The sequence below is a fragment of the Lontra canadensis genome, unplaced genomic scaffold (assembly GCF_010015895.1).
Source record: "Lontra canadensis isolate GAN:19392208 unplaced genomic scaffold, GSC_riverotter_1.0 scaffold73, whole genome shotgun sequence".
Lineage (NCBI taxonomy): Eukaryota > Metazoa > Chordata > Mammalia > Carnivora > Mustelidae > Lontra > Lontra canadensis.
The window spans coordinates 2,412,346-2,428,656 of NW_022631067.1; the positions used below are offsets into that span (position 1 = coordinate 2,412,346).

The 16,311-nt window shown below is 62.6% G+C and overlaps 1 protein-coding gene across 1 annotated transcript in view; it reads right to left on the minus strand.

Moving 5' to 3' along the window:
* The window catches only part of COL4A2 (collagen type IV alpha 2 chain), a 155,876-nt gene that overhangs the window by 6,122 nt on the left and 133,443 nt on the right, over positions 1-16,311 (minus strand). Inside the window, 15 exon segments of the mRNA XM_032881048.1 lie at positions 308-424; positions 1,404-1,529; positions 1,850-1,921; positions 2,595-2,702; positions 3,385-3,492; positions 5,091-5,165; positions 5,362-5,425; positions 7,514-7,555; positions 7,557-7,696; positions 7,984-8,106; positions 9,666-9,809; positions 10,510-10,680; positions 11,467-11,628; positions 15,318-15,539; positions 16,150-16,257. Coding sequence (XP_032736939.1) covers positions 308-424; positions 1,404-1,529; positions 1,850-1,921; positions 2,595-2,702; positions 3,385-3,492; positions 5,091-5,165; positions 5,362-5,425; positions 7,514-7,555; positions 7,557-7,696; positions 7,984-8,106; positions 9,666-9,809; positions 10,510-10,680; positions 11,467-11,628; positions 15,318-15,539; positions 16,150-16,257 — 1,782 coding nt within the window.

Sequence of the window (16,311 nt, forward strand, 5' to 3'; positions counted from 1 at the left end):
GCGGCTTGGAGTACGTCCATTGCTGCCGTGCACCCCAGAACCCTCACCTTCCCAAACCGAAACCCCGTTCCCAAGAGTCAGCGAGTCGCCACCGCCTCCCCCAGCCCCAGCCCCCGCTTCCTCCCTTCCGTTGTGGATCTGAGAACTCTCGGGCCCTGAGCCAGTGGCCTCACAGCGCCCGTCCCCTCCCGTGCACCTTATTTTACTTTGCACAATGCCCTCAAGGAGGAGACGAAGTCTGTTGCATCTCCAAAGTAAGCCGGTCCCCGCCGGCTCCCGCCCCTGTAGAAACCGGCGTCCTGCTTACCTTCTAGGCCAAATATGCCTGGTGCCCCTTTGTCACCAGGTAAGCCAGACACGTTGGAAGGTGGGGTGACGCCTGGGAACCCCTGAAGTCCGGGGCTCCCGATAGGGCCTCGTTCCCCTTGGGAGGGAGACAGAAGAAACCTGTTTGAGGAGCAGCATCCCACGTTTCGATCGACGGTTTCCCCTCCCCACCACTTCCTGCCCCGGGGGGCAGGAGGCTGTGGTGGGAGCCGCCCAAGGCTGGGTCCAGGGAGGGCCCCGTGCATCGAGCTTGGTGATGCGCCTGGGACAGCGTGTGGCCCTGAGAGCCTGGCTCTGTTGCTCGCCAGCCCCGGTGTTGGCACCAGATGTGCCAGTCCTGGCCGCATGAGGCCTCTGGGCCACACAGATGCTCTCTCTCAGTCCCCGCTGTGGCCACCCTGCGCTAGCTCGGGCCCCAGCCCTGTTTCAGCTCAGTGTCAATAGGGTGTCTTAGTGGAGAGGTCCCTCCCTGGTCATGGCCAGAGCCTGCGGCCCAGGGGGCAGCACCACCCATCAGTGCAGACGCCACTGGTCCATGGGGCTGCCGTGACTTCCGTGCAGGCCTCACAGTGGACGGACTGTCCCAGGACCCTCGGATGGAGTGTAGGGGCTCCCTGGCAGGGGTGACAAGGATTCCAGAAAACAGATGCTGTATAGACAGTGAGCTGTGGGATGAGTTGGGGATGCCAGGGAGGACGCTCTGGGGCACACAGCTCAGCGGAGGTCAGGAAGAGTTACGGGGTCACAGTCGTCCTCCCAGACAGACAGACAGCTGTCGGATACTGAGCTCTGGGGCAGGCGTTTCCCTGACGTACAAATGTGAGTAAGAGAGGCGATTTCTGCGCTAGGTCCTAGCCCCCGCCGAGACGAGTGCTGCTGGACCGACCCTAGGTCCTCGCCCCAGTAGCTACCCCGATTGGCTATAACAGAGTATGATGGGGGGGGGGGCTGGCCAAGAGGTTCTGCAGAGCAACCGGCAGGGCCCGTGCCCGCTCCGCTCCTCATCTCTCAGACGCACAGACACCCTCCCGGGTCTGGTGGTGCAGGCGGAGCTCCTGGGCGGTGCTCGGTCTCACCTGGGTCTCCTCGCTCCCCTTTCTGTCCTGGGGCTCCGAAAGGGCCTGGGCGGGTGTTGGGCTCTCCTGGGTCACCCCTGTCCCCGGCAGGACCAGGGAAGCCGGGGTCGCCGTGGATGTCCGCACCTGCGGCGGGGAGAACAGCAGTGATGTTAGCTTCCTCGCCTGTGCCAGGCTCATCTGCAGAAGCGGGACGGTCACTGAGCCGTGAGACTCGGGAGCGGGGCCGGAGTTCACTGTGCAGGTTTCAGCCGGCCAGGCAGCCTCTGTGCCCCAGACCTGGTGGTGGCCAAACCCCTTCTCGGTCTGCGGAACCACCGGGGCCCCCATCCATGCGGCCCCCGGGGGAGCTGCCCTGATCCCTGAGCCCCTGAGGCTGGGATGCCTCTCAGCGCCCCCTCCCCCACGGCTGGGTGTGGCCGCGTGGCCGGGGCAGTGTCGGGTACCTGGGGATCCCGGAAAGCCTTTGGTGCCTGGCAGGCCGTGCAAGCCGCTGACGCCTTGGATGCCGGGAAAACCTGCGGGTTTCATTCATGGTTACCGTGTGCACCAGAGAGCAAGGCGGCCTCGATCTGACTCAGATCTGCTTCTGTTTGCTAGTTCACGGTCACCCGTCCGGTTCACTCAGAAGCCTGTCACGTTCCACACAGCACGACTTGTAAATTAGTCACGTGCGTGTCACCCAGGAGACGCACTCCCCCCCGAGCCTGTTTTCCTGGAATCTTTCTGCAGATTCCTCACAGCCTTGAGGGGACTGGAAGTGGTGTGTCCTTTCTCCCTGACGCCCCCGAGGCACTCTGTGGGTTCGGTGTGTAAGAACCGCGCTGGGAACCAGCTGTCTGGCTGGATTCCGTTCCCTCTGGATTCCCGAGGACACGCAGTCCTAGAGTAGACACGGGAGGCAGGGGTGACGCCGCCTCTGACTTGGGCAGTGAGTGTCGGGGGTGTGGGCCCCTTTCATTCCGAGCAACACAGCCCTTGAGGGCCTCTCCCGGGCTGGGCCAGGTGACCCCCGAGCTCCGGCCAGCCCTGGACAGAACATCGGGGACACTGGCTTCTGGCCACGTCAGCATTGCCTGGGTACTGACCAGAGGGGTCAGCCCGGCCAACAGGACCTCTCCCCAGCCCGCCAGGCTGGCTCAGAGCGACCCCATGTATCGAGTCTGCAAAGGGAGAAATGCTCTTTCTTACCTGGGGAGCCTGGAATCCCGGGCCAGCCGAAGTCTCCTTTGTTGCCAGGCCGTCCTGCCCGCCCTGGCTCTCCCTGGGGCCCCTGCAGGCCTGTCAGTCCTGGGAAGCCTAGGAGGACACACATGTCCTTAAGTGGGACTGAAGCCTCAGTTCAGGTCCTCGCTAGAGGAGGAGGGCATTGTGGGAGAGGACGGCCTTCCTTCCAGCTGGGAATCACCCCACATTCAGGTTCATTGGGGGTGGAGCAGCCTTGCCAAAGAGAGAGCAGCTTGCATCCTCCCATTCTTGTCCTGTCATCCAAGCAGGGGTGCACAGAGGACCCGGAGACTCCGGAGGATGGGCGTCAGGGTTCCCAGGTCCCACACAAAGCAAGGTGAAACAAAGCAAAAGCAGCAGGAAGAAAAAAGCTCGAAACTAGTCCCTTGTTCACTTTCTGCCTTAACTTGGGATCTGCAAACCCGTTTCTAAGTACTCAGCTGCACGGAAGGGGTCCTGGAACCAGGACTTGGTCTGCGTTCACGGGGAGACAGACGCTGGGCCACACAAGCACCTGCGTCAGCCCCCTGCACGTCCCCCCGCGGCCCGTGGCTTGTCCTCCCCTGAGTTTGGTTCTAAGGCAGAGCTAGGTCACGGGCAACCCGCACGAGGCAGCCTCCTGGGGCAGAGTGCGGTCACAGCAGACAAGGACACAGACACCTGGGCCGCCTCAGCGGGGAGCCTGGAGGGTGGCGGTTCAGCCATGCGGGGGAGGGCGCACGCTGGGAGGCTGTGGGACGGCAAGAGGTCATACCTGTTTGCCCTTTGGCTCCGGGAGGGCCTTGGACGCCGGGCATGCCTGTTATCCCGGGGAAGCCGACTTCGCCCACTGTTCCTTTCTCCCCGAAGAAGCCCTTCAGCCCTGGAAGCACAGAGTCCTGCTTGGAGCAGGGCAGGCGCCGCATCCCTGGGGCCCAGCCCTCACAGGGCTCGGGGGACACCCCAAGAGGGACACTGTCTTTCCACGTTGGTGCTTCTGCTGTGAACGAGCTGCGTATCGGAGCGTGATCCTTCCCTCCCTAAAACTGTCTCTAAGTCAGTGGCCCCTACGTCCTGGTATCCATGCCCGTGTGCTGGGTGGGGCTGACAAGGGTGACCCCAGGACACCGCGGAAATGCTCGTGTGTCGCTTCAAGCCGGGGCCAGAAAACGCATCAAGGCTTTCCCCTCGTCCCCTCTTTGGATGGCTCTGGAGGAAGCCCGCTGCTGGGCCGTGAGCACATCCAAGCCCGCGGGAGAGGCCCACGTGTTTCCCTGGTCTTGAAGGGCAACCACGAAGCAGCTCTGCTTATTTCTCCTGATGATTTCAGTGTCGTAGCAATCCGCGCCAAACCTCCCTTTGCCGGGTGCGCCTTCCTTCACAGCCACCCGCGTCGTCCCTCCGAGGACAGGCCTGAGCTCCAGTGCCCCACCGGGAGCGGATGTGACTGGGGCTCCCTGGGGCACCCCCTCGGCTGTACGGGTCAGCCTTGTGGCTGACCTCTTGGGCACCCCCTCCCATCTGAGGGACAGTGACGCACCCCGAGGGTGCCTGACGTCACGGCCCCTGTGTGCCCGGGACCCTGGAGTCCTGAGATCTGGTCCCCTGGCCGTGCGCACAGGGGGAGGCTCCGCTTCCAGGGCCCGTGGGTAAGTGATGCCGAAACGTTCAAGGGGGAACAGCCCTGATTCCTGGTGGGGGCCACTTCTCGTCCCTGACACATTTCCAGTTGAATAGATGGGAGATGGGGTCCTTGTCCGTGGCTACAGAGCCTCACGCTTCTGCTCTTCTAGACTAAACTGTCCAAGAAATTCTTAAGAAGGGGCCATTCAGCGAGTCCAGGGTACCCGTGGGGCCGGGAGACCAGATTCTAGATCGGCAGCGAGCCCCGAGGAGCCAGTCAACAAGGGCCGCTTTCTGACTCCACGCGAGGCGGAATCCCCGTCCACTCTGACTTCTGACGGGCTCAGCAGCCCCCCTACTGGCCAAGCTAACGGACACTCTCTCCCCATCCGGGGCCCCACCTAGGACTGAAGCAGGGAGGGGTCCCCCGAGATAAAACCCCTGGGAGGCACCTGTCCCAGATGCGTACAAGCAGGAATGTCGGCCTTGGACTTGCGGGATGCTCTGACGGGAGGAGGGAGCGCCGCGTTGTCACACGAGGCCCTGGGCCTGGGTGTGCTGCTCGCTCCGGGGACTGGCCTGACGCGCTCTGCCCTCTGCTAAGCCCTTCCCCATTTACAGGATGCGCTGGTCACTGTGCCATCGGCTTCCTGTCCTCTAATGTCCCTTTCAGGGACAGACAGAGCTTTCCTGACTTGGTCTTAGGTTTCGTTTAATAACTCCCACGTCTTGCCTGCACGTGGGCTGGAAGATGTCAAACCATTCCCTGAAACATGGCTCAGCCACACCGGTAGTGACCCAGCTGCCGCGGGGCTCGGGGCTGTCCCTGAGATGAAGGGGTGGGAAGGACTCACGTACCTGGGGCTCCGGCCACACCCTGCTCCCCCTTCAGCCCAGGCCTTCCCGGCAGATTGACGGTGTCTCCGATGTCACCTGCGGTGGGCGGGAAAGAGGGCTGATGGCAGGCCTTCCTGTCGGCAGGTGGTTAGTTCTGCAACATTGCCGTGTTACATTCCTAATAGGATTAATTGGCTTCGAAATCCCTCAGGCATCTCGGAGTCTGACCGCCACACCTGCCCGGGGCGCTCTGGATGGCGGACGGCCGGCGGTCGCGTCCCAGCATACTCACCGAAGTCACCCGTGGGGCCGACCTCGCCATACAGGCCCGCTCTCCCTGGAGCTCCCTTGTCGCCCTAGAACGAGGTCAGACACGGAAACCTCTCAGAAGGCGTTCACGAGGTTAGCCGGTAACCCTGGAGGGTTTAGCCTGTCCAGCTGCCTGGCTAAAACCCCACTCCAGGTTTGTGATCTGATCGACCTGCAGCAAAGCCCTCGAGTTTTCCCACGTAACAGCGGATTCTACTGGACCGAGCAGGCTTACTGACGCGAGGAACAGAGACGACGGGTGTCGCAGGGAAGTGACACTGGTCACGACGATGGTGGTGACACACACAGCTGCCTGCGTCCCGCCCCGTCCGGCTGTGCACGTGCGACTGTGCGGGGTCCCGTCCCGAGAACTTCATTTAAACTTCAGGACAACCCTGTGGAGTAGGTACTAGGTGTCCCCTTTGACAGACGAGCAAGTGGAGGCCTGGAGAGGCTAACTGCTCTGCGGAGATCACCCCGCTAGGAAGCGGCAGGACGGCCACTGCATGGGGGCCGCCGGGTTCCCCAGGTTGCTCTGATGTCGCCCGGCTGTGTTCTCTGTCTGTGGTCGCCGAGACTCCCCGAAATGAGGTTGGATCCGTGGAGAGTGACCACATGACCCCGGAAAGCACGGTTCTCCCCTGCTCTGATGGAGGGCGGCGTGCCGGTCTACACTGCAGCGTGGGCAGGGGCCACACGGTGACCTCTCCTGGTGCGGTGGACTCGAGTCTCTGAACCAGGACCCCGGCTCTGCTCCAGGAGCAGCGGGGAAGCAGCGCCCGAGGCCGTGTCCCTGTTCAGACGACGCCCTGCGCTGTTCTCACGGCGTCCTCTCCTGATGGGGAGCTCACGTCCCTGTGGTGCGCTCATCGCCACGGCTCCACGAACGTCACTCGTGCGCCTTCCAGACGAAGACACGGGATGTTTTCACACTCCAGAAGGTTTCCTTGCACCCCTTCCTAGTCCCCAACTTTTCCTGGGACAGCCACCATCCGACTGCTGTCTGTCACAGTTGCGTGGGCTCCTGACCGTCACACGCGTGGGTCTGCATCGTTCGGACTTTCTGCTGTAGCTCGCTCAGCACGACGTCTGTGCGAGTCACCTGTGTGGCTGCGTTTCTGGGGAATTCTCTCGCCCGTGTGCGCCGGCTCCCCGTCGGCCTGGGCCGCGTCTTGTGCTCGTCCTCCCACGGGGGGCACCGGAGCTCTCCTAGGCTTGGCGACTGGGGACCATGCTGCAGGGAACGTTTCCATCCTTTTTATTCTAAGGGGCCCGCTGGCCGCACACGAGTTCCCGTGAGCCACAGAGCCTGGCAGGGACAGCAGGCAGGCCGCTGAGGGACGCGGACGTGTCATGTATGTCGAGGGGACCGGCCAGAGGCCATGTGGGCTGCTGCTGAAGGGTCACGGCCGGGTGGTGAGACTTTCCGCTCGGCCCGGCGTGTGCTCAGCCCACCGTGAATGCAGGAGAGGGGTCCACGTGCTGAGCCCCGGGCGCGTGAGCCCCGTGCGCGTGAGCCGGCTTCACACAACAGCGGGACAGAAGAGGCTCCTGCACTACAGTCGCTAGACAGCCGCCCGCCACGGCATAGCAGCCCACCACGGAATGCAGGCCGTGCCCAGGGCCCGCGGAAGTGCAGGTGGCCACCAGCCACGCCTGACCCAAGAGGAGGCCGGTGTGGAGAGACCAGAGCCCTGCCTGGGCTCAGAGGGCATCCCTGTCACCACGGCAACATGGCACCCGGGAGCCAGAGCACGGACACGGAGGAAAGCAACGTGTGAACGGTGGCCAGGACGCTCTCCGTGCTGTGACCCAGGGACGGGTCCTCAGTCCTGACCTCACGCACGCTTCAGTTTAGGGTTTGGAGGGCTCCGTGGCAAGTGTTCTTTCCGAGCCCCTGGCGTAGAGCGTGGACACCTGGCTCCCTCTGACGCAGCCCACAGAAGGGCCGGCCGTGCTGTGGGTGGCACGCAGATCACCGACGGTGGTGGTGTGAGCACCGTGTCTCCTCCCAGTGACCCGGGGACCTCAACTCTGAAGCCAGCCACACACCGCTCGGACCGCAGCAGACGCGACACCACAGCCCGCTCGGGAGCGGAGGGGAGAGGAGCGATCGTGGGGAGATGCGCACTTACCCGACTTCCTGTGAACCCGGGAAAACCTGTGATGCCGGGGGGGGCCGGGCACACCGGGGAATCCCGGTAAACCCGGCACTCCAGGGATGCCAATGTCTCCTTTGACTCCTTTGATGTGGCCCGGCTTCCCTGGCAACCCGGGGACTCCCGACAGCCCGGGCACACCCGGCATTCCGGGAACACCTGCGGGAAGGCCCTGAGTCGTCCCTGTGGCGGCATCAACGCCCCGGGAGGATGCGGCCGCCCTCCCCAAGCCCTGTGCTTCGTGGTCCCGATGGCCGCACGTCTGACCCCGGGACCGTGAGGCTCCTCGGGCCGCAGAGGACCCGCAGGCCGCCTGGCCGAGGTGTCGGGGTCAGAGGTGCTGGAACGCTGCGGCCCGTCCCGGGCAGAGAGGCGTCTGGTGCAGAAGCTGCGGCCGTGGGGCTGGCGGGGCGGGAGGGCAGGAGGGGCGGCCGGGCTGTGCTCACCTTTCAGGCCCAGGTACCCTTTCAGCCCCATGGGCCCCTCATCGCCTTTCTCCCCTTTGATGTCCTTCATTCCTGGCTGGATGATGGGAGGTGGCCCTGGGGGTCCGGGGTCTCCGCGGCTGCCTGCAGGGGAGCAGAACGCAGTGTCTCTCTCGGCCTCTGAGCCAGGCCGAGGGCCACGGGAGGAGCCGCGGCTGTCCCGGCCAGTGAGTCCCGAGGGGCTCTGAGCTCCGGCCGGCATGGCTCCCCAGTCCCCACTGGGCCTGACTGGGGGCAAGAGTGTCCAAGAGAGGCCGAGGCCGAGGCCATTGCCCGGCTTACCCCGAGGCCCCTCTGCACGTGTGCTGCGTGCGGACCTGCACCCCTGCCACTGCTGGACTGCAGGACATCTCACCGCGGAAAGGAACCCCGCGCCCGTCAGCGGTCACCCCAGCCGTTGCCGCCCCCCGCCCCCAGAGACCACGCATCCAGGGCCCGTCTGCAGATCCGCCTGTTCCGTCATTTCCCATCGAGGGAAGCAGACGACGTGGGAAAACGCTCTCGATTTTACCCACATTCCGGCAGGTTTCAGGCCCTGGTTTTCCCTTCTCGCTGGTCAGCACTCCTGCGCGCGACAACCACGTGTCCCTGGCCCACGAGGGCTCTTCAGCCTGTCTCTGGTTTTGGGTGTTGGGAAGCACGCTGCCAGGAACGTCCGCGTGCAGAACCCGGCTTCCCTCTCCGGGGCACTGACCAGACAGGAATGTGCTCGGTGCCTCTGTTTGCCTTTCCAGGTAACCGCCGGGCTGTTTTCACCGCCGGCCGCATGTGTCGCAAGCCCACCAGCCGCGTGCGGCGAGCGTGCCCACAGTAACGCTGGTTATCAGTAATTCTGTTTTCGGAGGTCACGGTGATGCTTGAAGAACAAGGGCGTTCACACAAAAGTCATGGAGATGTGGCTTGTTGCAACACACTTTCTGGACAAGGATCCTCCCACGTGGGGTCCTGAGCAGCCCGCCCACGCCAGGCTTGACCCAGCCTCGTGTCTGCGGGTCACGACCTCCTCGGCGTGGTGCCGCGCCCTTCCGCCTGGAGCACGGAGTCCCCGTTTGTCAGACGGCGCTCCCCTCCTTTGGGATTTACCTTCTGCTTTTCCCCCGGCTTCACCTGACCTCCCGCTCGCCATGAACAGTCACGCTGGGAGGTTTCCTACGACGTGTCATGATGTCCCTAACGTAGCTGCCACTTCGTGTAAACTCAGGGGTCACGGGGACATGAGCCACAGCATGGGGAGGACAGCTGATATGACCCTGAATGGCGTGTTTCAGAGTTGCTACGACTGCAGATCTGGAACGTCCTTCTCAGGAGAAAGGTCATGACTCTGGGTGGTGACAGGCGGTAACCAGACTTACGTACCAACACGGAACCTCGAGTCATCACCCGAAACTGAGCTTGTATTTAATTTTACCTCCACAAAAACTTCTGTTGAATACAAACAAGAAAGTTTCCTTTGGTTGGATTCTTCTCTCATGATGCTGCTGGTGGGCTGAGGCTGGGATGAAGTCTTCTAATTTTTGTTAGTTTCCACCTTTTCTAATTGTGCCTAGGTTTGGGGTTCCTGGAAGTTTTGCTTTAGGCAGAGCTACACTCCACAAAAGGGAGTTGCGACCCTGTCAGAAAGGCGTTTCAAGAGGTGGACGTACCTTTCACACCCGGCTCCCCCGCCAGGCCCTTCAGTCCCGGAATTCCATAAAATCCGGCCTCTCCTTTGTTTCCCGGAAGCCCGGGTCTTCCTTTGAGCCCGACCATGCCTTGGAAACCGTCCATCCCGGGCGAACCTCTCCCGCCTGCAGAGGGACGAGAAGCGGGTTAGCCGAGGACACCCAGGGCTTTTCAGTCTTGCTCGTCGGGGACGTGGCTGCGGAGTGACGCCCGGAGGATAAGATTCCTACCCTGAAGTAGGGACTCCGGGACACCGTTGCTAAGGGACCCGTCCGCTGACCTTCGAGCAGACTGAGACGCACAGAGTCTCACAGAGTCTGCCCGCCTGCCAACCGGCCGCTGGGGCCAAGACGGATGGCCAGCGTGCGTCAGTCTTATGAAAGACCCAAGGAAAACAGATGGTGACCTATGTCCGTGGCCGCCCGGAGAGGATATGACAGGACGTTAACCCTGCCCAGTGTGAGGATCCCACAAAGGACCCTTGGAGAGACAGATCACCGTGTGGCCCCACAGTCAAGGACCAGAGGGCTCCCTTCTAGGAAAACTGGCCTCAGTCTGTGTGCAAATAAACCGAGCCCAGGGACCAGGTATTTCCCTGGTTTTGGTTTTGTAAAACTGACCAGCCTCCGGGTCGGACACTAGGGTCCTGAGAGGCTTCCCCCCGGCTCTCGGTATGAGTGACTCGGCATTTTGGGGCAGGCCAGTCCCACTCAGCCTAGCAGCGCTGGCCCGTTCCCCCAGGTAGGATGCCTCCCGGGGCTGGCCCCTCCGAGTCCCAGTGTAACCCGTGCCCACTGCAGGGAGCGCCCATGTGCCCGCTGTTACCTTTCTGCCCGGGGATACCAGGCATTCCGCTCATTCCTTTGAACCCAGGATTTCCTGGGGGGCCTCTCTCCCCCAGCAAACCAGGGTCACCTCTATCGCCAGAGAGACCCTTCATGCCCACGGGGCCAGGGACACCTGTGTCCCCTGGGTCCCCTCTGTCTCCAGGCAGACCTGAAAAGCAGAGGAGGAGGGAAGTAGAAAACGATGAGCAAACTTAGAAGAGCTCAATGCTCCCGGGGCCCGTCGCCCTGGACAGCACCCGAGGGACGTCTGTGCCCCACCTCCGAGTGGGGGACTCGGCCTCTCTCTGGAGGGCTCCGGGGGGTGAACGGCCCATGGCTTCATTCCCGTGCCTCCTGCCCCCGGCCTCCTGGCCCTGAAGGAAGCCCCTTTTTCTCTTCCCTGATTCTGTCCCTTTCGGAAAACCTTTCCCTCCTCAAAGTGCAGTAGCGATTTTGAAGTTCCTCAGGGAAACTGCATTTTTCCTACTGACGTCTCCCGGAGCCCCGAGTACAGCAGGAACATGGAGGTTTGGCTTCTTGTTTGACAAATCCATGTTGTGGTTTTGGAACCTGTTTGGGCTGAGCTGTGTCCTACCCCCGTGTCATATGTTGGAATCCTAAAGCCCCAGGACCCTGGGGTGTGGGTGCCCTGCAGGACAGGGCCCAGAAGAGGTAATTCCAGAGCAACGGGTCCGGTCAGAGGTGACCGGTGTCCATCTCAGAAGAGATCGGGACTGGATGCACCCAGGGGGACGTGAGACGTCCGGCCTCAGAGTCCAGAGAGAACAACTGTCTGTTGTTTAGTTGGCTCAGCGGGGGGTTCTCTTGGAACCCCTACAGCTCTGGGAAAGAGTGCCATGGAGCCCAGTTTGAGAACCCCCTGGGGAGGTTGGTGCTACCTCACTTGTCAGTCATGTGAGGCCCCGACCCCTCCAGGGGATGGGGGGATCCTTACCTCCGTGACCAGGGGCACCCGGCCGCCCCAAGGGCCCCTCCCGGCCTGGAGCTCCTGGGAAGCCGTGCTGTCCTGGCGGCCCGGGCAGGCCTGGCTGGCCCGACGGTCCTGGGAAGCCCGGATGGCCCTTCAGGCCTGGCATTCCCGGCATGCCCTGGCTTCCTGCGGGACCAAGACAAGGGCGTGAGGCTGGCCCTGCACCCGCGGATGGTGGCCTCCTCTCCAACGGGCCGGCCCCACCAAGACAGGGGCGTGAGGTCAGCCCTGCACCCACGGAGAGCAGCTGCCTCCTCGCAGACAGCATTTCGTTGGCTCTGGAGAAACCCACAGGAGGCCCACGAGTCTCGGGGATCAGCTCACAGCAACCCCAAGGTCACCCGGCCCCACGCCTGGTGTCGGCGCTCTCCTGCCGACGGCTCATCCGGCGAGCACACCAAGCACACACACCAGCAGCCTGGCGCCTGGCTGAGAGTCCAAGTTTTGGCTTTTTTTTTCACCTGATGTTCTATTTGGAGCATTTTGCCACATTACGTGTTAGAGGGCAGCGTGCGTCGGAGGACCGTGTCACGTGGACATATTCGGTGCCCGCCTGTCCCTGCTCTCGCAGGCGGTGCCGCGAGGGTGTGGCTGGGAGCACGGATCTGTGCGGGGGGCGGAGGTCACTTCTTCCGAAGGTGTCCTGGAAGCTGACTCTGGGGGTCCCCACCGCGCTCACTTAGCCGTGGCCGTGCGGTCCCGCGTCTGTACCCCTGTTCCCCGCGGGCTCTCCTAGCTGGGGCTGAGCCCGGAGCCCGGAGCCCGGGAGGGCAGGCAGGGTGGGCGCGGGCAAGCGCCCGATCAGACTCGCAGGGCGGAGACAGCGGGACAGTCCTTTCTACTCACGTTTGGCTTTCGTAGAAAGTTTTGTTCTTTGCTACTATTCTCCTTTGGGGACTCAGATATTTTTCTTACAGATTTCAGTATTCTCCACGCACACGGACGGATCTCCTCCGCGGCTCTCGTGACGTTCACTCTACTTTGCTGCCCAAAGTTTCACTGTGTTTTTGACGTGAAGATGAGCATTCGTACCCAGATTTTACGCACGGTGTGTGTGTGTGTGTGTGTTCCCGTGTGCGCACACACACGCACACACGTGCACCGCTTCTTCCCTTGCTTTTATGTTGAGAACATCCTGCCCACCCACGGGTCCCCTGAGCATGTATTTTCTCCCATTTCCCCCCTCCACACAGCCCCCGGCCTCTCTTCTTTCTTCCCGGACTTTGAAGCTCAGTGTGTTCCTTCCGTGGGCACCAGCAAGACGGGCAGGATGGGCGACGCCCATGTCTAGTGCTGCTCCGATGACCTCCCGGCACAGATGCTCATCAAGCCCACGACTAAGGCACATGCAGGCTGCCCCGCGTGGAGGGTGGACAGGTCGGTGGACGAGGGGAGGCGCATGAACAAAAGGGACCAACAGTGGACAGTTGATCCAAGACAGTGTTGGACCAACCGCGAACGCGCCGTGCTGGCGTGTGTCCCAGGTGTCCGATGTGCGGACGGAATAGGGCAGATAGGTCTGCAAAGAGAGGAAGCAGATTTGAAGCAGAATTCCGCCGAGATGTTCTCCGAGATGCACAGGCACGTGTCCTCACGTTCTCCAGTCCTGCTCCGGGAAGTGAGCGTGCTGCTCTGGCCCAGCTTCCCCTCTGGGTTAACAGCGTAGAGCTCGGGGGCTGACGGTTCTGCACGGCAGGCCGTGCTGGAGACAGCCAGGTCTGAATGGGGAGTCGGGCCCCTGCTGTTCCCCCATGACGGTGGGCAGAAGGCATCACCGCCAACAGCCCTCCAGGCTGGTGAGCTGACGGGGCTCACGGGGGCAGAGGCTGTCGGGTCTGTACGTCCGAGCACGGTTTCTGGGCGTCTCCATCCCTGGAGCGGGGAGTGGGCGGGTCAGGCTGCAAGAAGGATGCTGCACTGACTGCGGGACTTCCGTGGCCTCAGAGCTCATCATCAGAGCCCAATATTTTAAGCCCATTTCCATTTCTAGAACATCTGCCGAAAAAGGAACACCTACAAAGAATCTGCTTCCTTCAGCAAAATACCCGTAACTCGTGGACCTGGGCCCCTGCTCTCTTCCTGCACCCAGGCGGCACCCGGGCGTCCCTGCGCCAGGCCCATGTGGCCGAGCAAGCCCCCCGTCCACGTTGCCACTGCCCAGGCGGGTGGGACCCTCGCGGAAACCGGTTCTCGAAGCTTCGATGCCCTGAAGTCAGAACTTTTACTAAACAGTACGTGTACGTAAGCAGGTCGCTGAGGGGACACGGAGGGCAGGAAACTGCTGCAGGCCCGGACTTCAAGCTGGGCCCTTGGTCCTTGTGCTCAAACATTGTGAAGTCTGCGGGAAGCAGTTACGTCTACAAAATCCATCCAAAATCCAAACCCTGAGGGGGTTTGTGCAGCTGGAGAGCAGTGGACATTGTTGGGGACACACGCCTGCTGCTCCTTCCAACAGCCACCTGGGAGGCTGCCGTGCACTGTGCCGGTCTGCCCGTGTGCCAGCCGGGCAGCCTCCACCGGGTGACACCCACCACTCTGAAACCGCCTGGGGGGCGCCACGTGGGCAAGCACAGACCCGGCCGTCCCAGCAGTGGGTCCCCCCCCGCCTGTGCACGACTTCGCCCGCGGGCCCGTCCCTGCATGATGTGTAAGAGGATGAGTGTGGCCGTGATCGTGTGTGAGAGCGAGTGTGTGGGCACGCATGTGGGTGTCTGTGTCCCCAAGCAGGCACGTGTGTGTAAGCATGTGGACGTGTGTGCAGGAGCCTGTGCGTGCACGATCACGTGTGTGCACGAGTGTGAGCCCGTGTGCGTGCACTCTGGCCCTCCCAGGCTCCTCCCTCCATTCTTCAGGCCTCCCCCCTGCGTGTCGCTTGGTGAAGCCCGGCACCCGCGCAGGGGTTCTCCAGTTTAGCCAACAGTGGGGATGTGATGAACGTGGGAACTCCCTGCCCTGTGCCCCTTCCCCTGCCCCAGCCTCAGGCCTTAAAACAGACAGGCTCGCCCGAAACCCCACTGGGGCTCCTGAGCCCGGTGACTTCACCTGCCTGTTGAGAACCAGGCATCCCTCGCCTGAGTGTCTGGATGCCCGATGGCTCTGGGAAGACGGGACACCCTCTTCCTGCCCCATAGAGGAAGCCCCCTTCCTTCCCGGGCTCGGGAGCCGGCACAGACAGCCGTAAAGTCACGGCTCTCCCCGCATCTCCGTATCTGATCAGGAACACCAGTGGTCGGTGGTCTCCAGGGCACGTGGCCCCGAACACCAATGTGAGCCCTTCAGTGACTTCCCGTGTCCCACCGACCGTGGGCCTGTGGGGTTCTGAGGCCAGTTCTGCACACGCCAGCTTCACAGAGCCACCGGACGCCCCGTGCACGCGTCCGACTAGTCCTCACGTGTACACGGAGGTGCTGTGGGCTGGGGAGTGTCTCCCTCGCCCGTGTCACACCGGCCCGCGCAGCCGCGCTCCGTCGCTTGTCGTCCACCCAGCCCTCCTCACACCGCCGCCTCCCTTCCCACCAGCAGCCCACGCTCCACGGAAGCCCGGCCCCCAGCCCCGGCTCACTCCCCGCCTGGGAACAGAGGACGAGCGTCGTTAGTCTGTAGGTGTCAGCGTCTCAGACGGCAGCCCATCCTGGCTGGGGAATGTAAACCCGAGGACAATTACTGTCCTAGAGCATTCTAAAGGGATACGGTACTGTGTGTGGGGAAGAAAAAGCAACATACATTCCACACGGCCTGTGGGCTTTAGCAAACCCCCTCGGACACCACAGGGCCGTGATTGGGCTCCCCGTGCCCCTCCTGCCGCAAAGACTTACCCCTGAATCCAGGTGGGCCCCTCTCTCCCGGAGGGCCTCTCAGGCCAGGCTGTCCAGGCACTCCAGCATCTCCTCGGGGCCCAGGTTGGGCTCCCAGAACTTCTCCGGGCAGGCCCCTGTCCCCTGGGGGCCCGACGGGGCCCGGCAGACCAGTGGGACCCGGGAGACCGTCCGCACCAGGAAGGCCCGCTGTACCTTTGGATCCTCGGGGCCCCACGAACCCTGGAAGGAAACATGGGTCGTCCCCATAACTGGAGGTTAGCATCGTGACGGGCCGAGGGAGGTACCAGAAAGGGGCTGCAAACAGCAAGTGTGCAGTCAGGGGTCTCAGCTCAAGGCTTGCCCAGGCTCCCACTGGGGCCCACAGCGTCCTCTCCCACTCCGACATCTGGCCCAGCCCCACAACATCGCTCCAGTGCAGAAAACCTCTAGAACCATCTCCTTCTTGGGCCCGAATGTCCCTAATCCAGAGTGTGCGGGCCAGTAGCCTGTGCAGGGCTCGGGCGCCCTCGTGGGCTGTCTGTGGAGTGACCAGCAGAGTGGAGTCGACGACCCGAGGGCCTCGTGCCTCTGGGGACAGTCTCAGAAGAGGACACCACTGCTTTGCCCTCGAAACATTCCTTATCAACCAGCGAAAACAGTCCTGCACCCCGTCTCTTTTCTTGCAGGAGCCGAAGGGGTCAGCAGAATAGTGATGGAAAACTCGAGAATTGTCATCAAGTACGTGTTGGCAGTTTCTAAGTGTCCAAAGACAAAAGAGCTGGGGCACCCACGTCCCACGTGGTCCTCTCCCAAACCTATGGGGCTGTGTGGGGGTCCGACCCTGCCTTACCTGGGGGTCCTGGGAATCCTTCACGGCCTGGGTCTCCGGGGAGACCCTTGAGCCCTGGTGGTCCGTCTGCTCCCGAGAGTCCCGGTGTCCCTTGGAGGCCCTTGGCCCCTAAATAACCCAGAGAAAGCATGACACACGTCAGAGGCCCAAGAGCAAACCCCA